Below are 9598 nucleotides of genomic sequence, written 5' to 3' on the forward strand. Positions count from 1 at the left end.
GAGAAAATGAAAATACAAACATGCAAAGCACATTATATGGTTTCTGTGAATAAGGAAATGGTTGTAACTTTTTTACAGGTTTTTGGAAATCAATATTTTGTTTGAGCTTTGGAAGTACTGCTCCAAGTCACACTCAGAGGAAAAAAAGAGAAAATCCCTTGTTCAGCCTTAGCTCGGATAGGGCTGTGGTGGTGGTTAATACTGCATGGAGGACTTAAAAACAGTACAACACATTAACGCTCAGTCTGTGGCAGGATCTCCCCGGTGATCAAGCAGTCAATCCACTCATCTCTGGTTCCTCTGCTACAGCCTTTCCTAAGCATCCTTCCAGATTTACAAAACTCATAAGACGGGGACGAGCGATCAGTGACAGCCGCAGGCTCTGACCACCATGTTGCGGTACTTCTTGAGGATGACATTGGAGCTGTCGTCAAAGTAGAGCACTGAGATGCCATTGAGCTGCGTGGGGGCACAGCAGGGCTTTGGCACTGTCTCTGGGTTTATAAAGTGCACCTGTGGTTATAAGAAGCATAAATCAGTCTTCACAGAAAATGGAGGTTGGAGTGAAAGTGCCTGTTGTCTGGGGCTGTTTGGGACTTACCAGCGTTTGCACAATTGCATGATTGGTAGCGTTCATGTAGGAGTTGAGAGGAAAGGCACATTCTCCATCACAGTAGTATGCTGCATAGCCCTCTGGTGCTATGATCCAGTCCTGCAGAATAAAATCCCATGCAGTTGTCAGTTGATTGATGCTTTTTGTAAATGAAATAAAATGAAAAGAAAGTCTGTACAAAATAGAAAATGAAAGCTTTGTATTATACCTGCCATCCCAAATCTCTGAAACTGACATACAGCTCATGCTTTTTACATCCCTCCTTAGACATCCCATTGTTATCTGAAATCAAAAAAATATGCATATATGAGTTCACACAAAAATATTAGTGTAGGAAGAACATTAATGGCCCTTTATCAAAGTCAATATTGGCCAAGACTGGAGTTGGTGGCAATGAGTTTTTAAGAACTTAGGCACCTGTTGCTGCCTCTACTGCCTTTAGAGCATCTTGGACAGTCCTCTGCGGTTTGGAACGGTTAGGCTGGCGCCCCTTGTGTCCTTGAGCAGAGCGGATGCTGCGGAATCGCACCTCACTAGCTTTGAAAAAGGCAACCATAAAGGGTTGTTTGTCCTGGGCCCCACTGCCTGTGACCAGACCTGCCAGTCGGGGGTTCTGCTTGTGCCCTACAGGGGAAGACAGGGGGTACAAGAGTTGGAAGAGTCCCAACCAACGACTGAAGGTAACAGTAACACACATCAGCATTCTTACTGAACATTGATCTTTCTGTGACCTCAAAAACTATGATCCTAACCTAAACTCTGTAAGAACCCTCCACAAAGACTCAACATGTGCTGTTTGTTTTTTTCACTGGATTTAAAGAACATTAAAAATAAGCATCTTTCAACACTCCAGACAGACTGTAGTCTTTAGACTGACCAAGGCGGTCCTCCAGGACCAGGTGGAGGCCAAGATTCTGCTCTGGGTTGAACAGCCACAGGTTACTGGTGGCAGTCAGGTCAAAAACCACCCAGCCCTCCTCTGCGGCCCAAACGTCATGTTGGTCCAGCAGCAACAACTCTACTTCACTGGGGAGAGAAAAGTTTCTTTAGTTTCCTCTTAAAGACTCTCAGTCATCCCTGCAGTAATGATAAAATATCTACTGTGATGAGTTTCATACAGTCATATCCTTTGTTCAATCGTGTGTATGTTGATTTTCATTCCTTAGTGAAATTAATGAAAACCAGTCTGGAAGCTATAAAAACACTAAGGCATGTGGTATGCTTAGGAAAATGGTTCGCTGTCATGCAAATTATATCAAATTAGTTTGTAATAGGCAAAAAAATGCCAAACTACATGTGTGGCCCTGTTATATCATCAGTGCAGACAGAAAGTATTAGGACAAGTTGTTTTATGTTGTTTTGGCTAAATATGTCATCATATTTGATTTCAAGTAAAATAGTGACTTTAAAGTTAAAGCACCAACTTTCAGCCTTGGTGTGTTTACATCCATACTGGGCAAACAGTGTAGGAATCCGAACCATGTTTAGATCCATTCACCCAGCTTTCAGATGAAGCACCGGGAATATTGTACACTTGAGTCCTTGATTGCAAAGAACCAAATATTAAACTTGATAATTTTAAGTTGATATTAACTTGCCCAATTAGATGTGTCACTTAAAACTATTAAAGTAAAAGATGCAGCAGCTCCTACATTGCTCATTAGATGTGGATATATTAAAAAAAGAAAGGAGAACACGTGGCAGTGTCCTCAATGTATTCTCATTTATTTATTTATTTTTTGTTATGGGCTTTGTTTCAGGAAACTCATTCAGCAACAAGGACAGATTAATGTAATCAATACATCAATTCAAGATGGCTTTTTCAGTCATTGCACTCTAAAAAAAAAAAAAAAAAAGCAAAAAAAATCTAGGGTGGATTTCCCTTCAGGAGGAAACATTGAGTATCATGTGCTCCCCTCACAGAAAACAGTCATTATCAAAGGGGGCACTTTCTTCACATCCAAGAAAAACACTTCTACAATGATGTGTCGTTTTAAGGGCAGCTTTCACAGACAATAGGCTTTTTACAGATTGAGTTTCAGAGTGTCAGGCAGACGTCTGTCGCTTAGTCCTGCCGCCTGCTTGTCTGTGTAGAGTGGCCTTTGTGTGTCTGTGAATGACAGTTGTGTTGCCCTTAACGCCGTCGTCAGCCCTACTGTCCCCGACGAAGGACTTAAATCTACTGCCTGCACATGACTCCCTCTGCTCGGCAACTGGGGCAGGCAGGTTAATGGGGTACAGAAAGGTTTATAATGTGGCTGGCTAGAGGATTTGTGAGGAAGTACGGGTTGTCCAGACCGTAATTATTCTTCAGCAGATCTGTCATGTTGTTATCCAAATTCAGATGTGGTTTTAAACAAGAAAACTGTGTGAGTAACACCAAAGCTGGCAGACTGACAGCAAAAACAGAGCAACACACAGTCAGACTAACAGAAACATGTAGGAACAACCACCTGTGAAACAGAAAGAGAGTAAAGTGACGTCTTGAAGGTTGACAGTGTTATTTGCGGTTGGAGCTGGGCGTTATAAATGCAGGTCTCCTGAGGACTGTCCTGTTCTGACCGTGTGAGAATAAACTTGCTCTGGAGAGAACTGCTGTGTTTCTGTAATTGACACTAATGTCTGTGTAAACAGCTTTGGTGCTGACACTAACATTAGCAGAAATAACCTGTAGGGAAATGTAGACAGACAGGGCCGATGCAGGGAGAGCTGTGCGCATACACAGCAGCTTTAAAAAACACAGTGGCACAGTGTTTATCTAAACCCTCCAGTACTATTCAAGAAACATTATGGTGGTATTTAAGCAGGTTTTGATCAGCGTGTGAGATATTTGCTCTAATACAACAGAGTTGAATGAAAATGAATCATCTAGTATAGAAAAGACATATTTAAGTTAAATACTCACCTTTAGAAATAATTTCTATACAGACTGTTAACAGTGTGTTTGGGGGATTATCCAGAATAACAAGGAGAAGTGCATGGCTTTAGAGGCCTGTCCACTTTAGACTGAAATATCTTTACATCTATTGCATGGACTAAGATAAAGTTTTATACAGACTTTCCTTATACATAGAGGGTAAATCTTAGTGACACTGGTGATATTGGTGATTCTTCTCTTCTCCTCTAGTGAAACTGTGAGGCCGACTTCTTAGGCTGACTTCTTTGGTTTAGTGAAATACCTTGACACCTATTACATGCATTGCCATGTAACGACATTTGGTGCAGGCATTTGTGTCACCCTCAGAAAGAATAGTGAAATCTTGACTTTTTCTCTAGTGCCCCTCTGAGGTCAAAAAGACTAAACTAAAAGCCCCATGACATTTGACACATGGTGAGAAGAAAACACTCATACCTGTTTGGAGGGTCCCGTAGGACCTGGTAGATACTGACTCTGTATGTCTCATTCTCATAGCGTTCCTGGATGAAATCCTTGTGAATCCTGAACTCTGCTGCTGTGATGGCTTCTCCCTCTGAAATACTGGACAGGTCAAAACGAAATTCCCATTGGTGCTGCTGGTGCAGAAGATCCTGATCCTTATCCACTATTAGGAGAGGACAGACGGAGATAATGGGATATATGTACAATGAATCTAAAGGACAATGTGATGCTGTCAACATCTGATTCAGGCTTAGATGTGCTTCAACAAGATGATCTTTCCAAACTCCACTCAGTAATGATATCACCACGATGAATGGTCTGGTGGGTTTACTGTTTCTCCTCAGCTGAGGCACAGCAAAAGCCTCTGTCTGACCCTCAAAGAGAAAGTTTGTACAGCCACAGAAAAGGCAAACCACTAGTTGCAATATCTGTCAAAACTGTTGTTGATTCAAACTATTCTCTGATGTGTGTCCCTGTGCCCACATCTCGGAAGCACTGTGTCAGAAATAGGAACAATTCTGCATCTGTGAGTGAAATGATTGCTCTAAACATCACTTAAGTTGAGTCTGCCATACGTGCCAAAAACACACTCATGGCTCAGATTGGCTCCTTGTTTAAATTGCACATATGTGCTGACCACAAGAAAAGGCCTGTTAAAGCACTGCCCGGAAAACCACAGCAGTCAGTGTGCTTTTACAAACACACTCACATAAAGTATAGAAAACCACACAAATTCATGTGTTATTTAACTACTAGTCTGCACCAACCACACCTCCCTGATCATTTTGCCATTTATCACGATGCAATGATTTCATTCTGATTGTAGAGGATAAAGTGACTAGGCCATAGCTGGTGGCACAGTGGGGTTTCCATCCCGCCTTGAACCAGTTGAAGCTCTCTAGCAGTCAGAGTTTCCAGGAGAACGGTGGTCAGAAAGACCCCAAAGCTCCTTGAAGCTTTCCAGTGTCATGTTTTTACAGCATTGGTCCATGTGTTTGTCCTTGGAAAGAGTAGTGGAGGTCTCTGGTGAAGGTGTGCAGAGCAGAGCAGTGATCAGCCACTCTAAACACATCCTGCCCAGTGGCATACAACCATGACATCACCATGCACTACTGCTGCTGGAGCCCTACTGTTTCAGGGAACAGACACCCATACATACAGCAACCCAACAAAACAGAACTTTCTTTTTTTGCAATAGCGAGCACACACTAACTCAAAGTCTTCTAAAAACACCTCTAATGACAAAAAACACACACAAGCCATTCATCATTAAGAGCAGCGCATTCTGAACCATGCGAGTCATTTGTTTGACCGCAATTAAATGCTGAAAGGGAACGAGGCGTGTTTTTATGAAAGGAATAATTGCTAGTAAGGACTTGGGGTGTTTACGTTAGGGACCATTAGCTGCAGAGATCAGACCTCAGATATGCAAACTTCCCTTTGGGAGGCATTTCAACACTTCAGATCACTCCTGACACTACAAGGCCACACAGCCACGGAGCTATCATTAACCTACTATAATTTTATATAAGTGGGAGGCATTCCACCAATCAACATGGGTGGTTTTAAGATGTCTCATAATGTCCACACAAAAACAAAACTTTAAAAAAAAACAATGAAAACATAACCTTTGATCTGGTTTATTGCATTAATGTCATTTTTAGCATCAATCGCAATCTATTCAGTTGTGACACATTGATTCTTTAGTTATTAAAGTCGGTAGTAAATGTTACATAAATTAACATTTGTAGCCCTTTCAAATCCTTGAATTTGTCTATGAACTTTATACCATAAGCAGGTTTGCTGTCACCACAATGGCTTTTGCAAAGGAAATTTTGCACCTAGTCATAAATGTGGTACAGAATGTAAAGGAGAAGCAGGGTATTTTGCACATGGATGTATAAATAATAAGGAGGTTAATGAGATTTTCTGGCAGGGCAAAAGAAATTCCTCATGCAAGCTCCTTATGCTACCTACAGATCAGCTTAGGACAAACACATTAGTTCCTGCTCGTTCTCAAAAACACAATACTCCTTCTGTTCCTCAGCTAAACAGTCATTCCACCAACTGTTAGCAGAGTATTTTTCACTCATTCTTTTTAAATGACATTTCTGGTCATTAAGCCTATTCACATCATCTGCAGGTGTGTTGTGGTTGACAAAAAAAGTCATGTTGAACTCACATGTACTTGTCTCCAGGAAAAGGTTAGCAGTAAACAAGGAGGTCAACAGTGAGAAGTAACAGAGCAGAGAATTACAGAACAGCTAGGACTGATAAGATCAGTCAGACACAGCATCCAATCTATTTAAATAGGTACACATAGGTATCGAAACTACATACATGCAGTGCAACAGCAGCTGCCTTGGTGTAATGCTGCATGACAATGAGACGAATCTTTCTGCTTGTGATTCTGGAGTATGGAAGCATGTGTGCAGTGATGTGATATACAGAATGCTTTACAATGATTTCTAATGAATTAAAAATGAAGGTTTAAATCCTTATGTAAAGGTTTTATGTAGTTTAAAGGAAACCATTAAATGTGGCTGATTTATCTAAAAAAAAAAAGAGTAAGTTACGCTAAGCACTTTCCACCTGCAGGATATTCCTGTGTACAGTGGGAGAAAGGGCCAGGCAGCTCTACAGCAGCCCTGGAAGCTGTGGTCTTTGGAAGGGAAATACCATAATCCAGTTTGGTCTTGAAGCGATCATCCAGAGACCACCAAGACAGAGTCACTTCAGCACAAGGTGGGAGCCAAAACTTTGCTTAAAATTCTGCCAATCATCAGCACAGGAAGCTTTAGAGAGGAATAATACACACTCAGAGTGTTCATTTCTTTCCTTCCCTTCAGATGTGGAACCATATAAATCTGCTATTACTTATCCAAAATGATGTCTCCAGATCCCATTAGCTAAAGACTATCAGTTAAAGGTTCACAACTGAGGACATAAATTGTTATATTGTGCACTTCCAGATTTTTTACAGTCTCCAGTCTGTTTTGTATTAACTGCACATTTATGGGCTGATTGAAAATAAAACTCTAAATGATTCGCTATTTGCAGGATTCAGCTCAGTTTCAGGGGCAAACAAAACAGATGGCTGGAGGTTTCTTGAAGACTTATCTGACATGAACAAACTACTTTATCTCCTCACATCGGCCTATAACTCTCACCTAAGCCCTGAAGAAGAAGGGGGGCATGAAGAAGACAAGGGTTGGTTTTGGATCTAAACACATCCGGACAACAGCTACAGGCACCATGCCGTCTGCTTGTTTCACCATAGTGATATCAGAGCAGCTGTGGGATCTCTAAGGGAAACAAAGACAGGATTTGCCTTTTATAAATTTAATAATGTCCGAGTGAGCCCATACTCCCACCTGTGACCCCTGTGATTTACACCCTTCAAACAAACAAGCAGGGAGAGGCTAGATGGAAGAATGCATGCACAAGGGCCTGCACTAACAGAGATTACTAAAGCAATAACATGTATATAGATGCAGTTTGTATCTTGATCTAAGTCAACTTGTCTCTTACTCCCCAGGGGTTACAAATGCCTATTCAAGTCCTAGTCATGCAAAACAAAGCCATTCTAAAGCCTCTCCCCCGTGCTTTGAAGGGATTCTGGAGAAATCGGATATGGACATGTTGTCATAACATTCACAGCTTGGAATGCATAAGGCCTGATTTCTACTGAAGAAAGTGACCTAAAAAGCCGCAATGTCAGAAACACAGTGGCTTTCACAGTGACAGACACTTAACTGATGCACTGTCTTGTAGTGTAGTGGCTGTAAAGGATCTGACACCAAAATGAAAAGCTTTTAAAACCATGTAGCTTTGTTGATTCGCTCAGATGACAAAGTCAAACCTGCCCTGTAGTTTTGAAGGTATGCTTTTTTTTTGGACAGGTTTTTAATATGCAAAAAGCTTAATATAACTTGTTGTTGTTATTATTTCAACGCATTAAACAAATATTACACCAAACCAACTCCAACTCCCAGTATAGGTTGGCACAATCACACTGTATAAAATAAAATAAGATTAACCTTTATTTGTCCCACAACAGGGAAATTGAGGATATTATAACAGCAAAGTCTATAACACAAGATAAACCAACACTGTAGCCTATTATATGATACAATTAAATTACGTAATGTTACTAAGCCTGTGTAACAAGTTAGACACAATCCATATATAGATAGAAACACCTTAAAGGACTTAAAAGGAAGTCAAATGACTAATTTACCGAGGTTGACAAAGCTCATCACCAAATCTGCGTCGTCTAGGAAGCGGCTGACCTGTGGAGTCACCATGGGGGAGGTCCGGCTGTGTAAAACGGGCTTGTAATACGAATAAGCGTCCGTAGAGATCGTATTGTACAGGTTCAGCATGAACATCGGAGCAGCGTTGTGTTTGGTATGAACGTGCGGCCGCGGGCGGTGTGGAAGACCCAAGATAGAGAGGATCTCCCGCTGCATCTCCCTGCGCTCCTGACTCCGCAGCCGGCGCTGGATGAAGCTGGAGCGCACTTCATTGTCAATGGAGAAGTTGGAGAAAGCGACCTGCGTGGCCAGCACGCAGTAACACCACGACAGGAGGGTCACTGATGTCCCCAGGGCGCTCTTCACCATTTTAGCCAAATTTTACGCGCGGCTCTAGAAAGTCGAAAGATAAGGCTGGGGATGCAGTTCTTTTAACAGGAGTCCACCTACATGTGAGGAAGTTAAAACACCCCGTCTTTCATCCGCTCTGAATATCATTCCCTCATTTTTGGCCGTTGCGCACTGTCTGATACAACCGTGTGTAGATGGCAACTTGGGACTGGATTTTATTGAGGCTGTGTCAGGGGAGGGGCAGGAGGGGTTCAGAGTGGGATAAACCAAGATTGGAAAGACTGGAACAAAGGGTGGGGGTGAGGCTACGAAAAGTAGACCCAGAATGGTCTTAACATAAAACCCAAGTCCATCACTGTATACTTTGTTTTGACATGATTGTTTAGCTGTTGATAAAAGTGGGATCTAATAATTATGTGATTAGCACATCTTTTCTCTGGAGGCCTGGCAGCCAGCCTCTCTCTGTTTTTCAATCCATAACATCAAAGCTCCTGTATACTAATTTTCAGAGCTCATGCTATTTTAAGTATAACTAATCTGTGCAGTTTATAGTGCCTCAACACTGTGCACGTGGAGACAATTTAACACTAAATGAACAGTCTATAGAGAGGGGAACCCCCTCCCCCAATCCCTTTTTAATGTAGACACCTTTGAACTCAAACAATAAACTCAGGCCCACCCTAATTGTTGAAGGGTCTGAGTGATAAGCTGCAGCAGCCCAGGTACATGAAGGGACATGCCAGTGGCCCCTATGAATACTACAACAATGTGTAAAGCACTCCACTGTGGCTGCTTTAATAGAGAGTTAAAGGGGGTGGGGTGGGGGTGAAGAATGACAAAGAAAATCCACCACTTAGGTACAGATTAAACATGCACTTAAGTTTGATTTGAAGACTGACGAATGGATCAACTCAAGGGAAGAGGTTCATGTGTTATACACCAAACTGAAATGGCCTTTTATGTATGTGCTTTCCTACTTTCTGTTTTTACCTCTATTTT

General features: G+C 41.8%; 1 protein-coding gene across 1 annotated transcript; it reads right to left on the reverse strand.

The window, feature by feature from the left end:
• Nucleotides 1-194: 194 nt before the first annotated feature.
• LOC113129839 (bone morphogenetic protein 7-like) lies at nt 195-8673 on the reverse strand. Its single transcript, XM_026305981.1, has 7 exons — nt 8233-8673; nt 3966-4155; nt 1491-1639; nt 1031-1237; nt 822-895; nt 602-712; nt 195-513 (listed from the first exon to the last, which is right to left on the reverse strand). The coding sequence occupies exons 1-7, from the start codon at nt 8615-8617 to the stop codon at nt 364-366; spliced, it is 1266 nt and encodes a 421-aa protein (XP_026161766.1). The 5' UTR covers nt 8618-8673; the 3' UTR covers nt 195-363.
• Between the last annotated feature and the right edge of the window lie 925 nt (nt 8674-9598).

Source organism: Mastacembelus armatus, chromosome 5, assembly GCF_900324485.2.
Source record: "Mastacembelus armatus chromosome 5, fMasArm1.2, whole genome shotgun sequence".
NCBI lineage: Eukaryota > Metazoa > Chordata > Actinopteri > Synbranchiformes > Mastacembelidae > Mastacembelus > Mastacembelus armatus.

Bases quoted from the DNA above. Each gene is read 5' to 3' on its own strand.
- LOC113129839 (XM_026305981.1), bottom strand. From the start codon at position 8,617: ATGGTGAAGAGCGCCCTGGGGACATCAGTGACCCTCCTGTCGTGGTGT. The intron at 1,640-3,965 runs GTATGAGTGTTT...TTCTCTCCCCAG, and splicing joins CTACGGGACCCTCCAAACAG to TGAAGTAGAGTTGTTGCTGC. The intron at 514-601 runs GTAAGTCCCAAA...TTATAACCACAG, and splicing joins ATGCAATTGTGCAAACGCTG to GTGCACTTTATAAACCCAGA.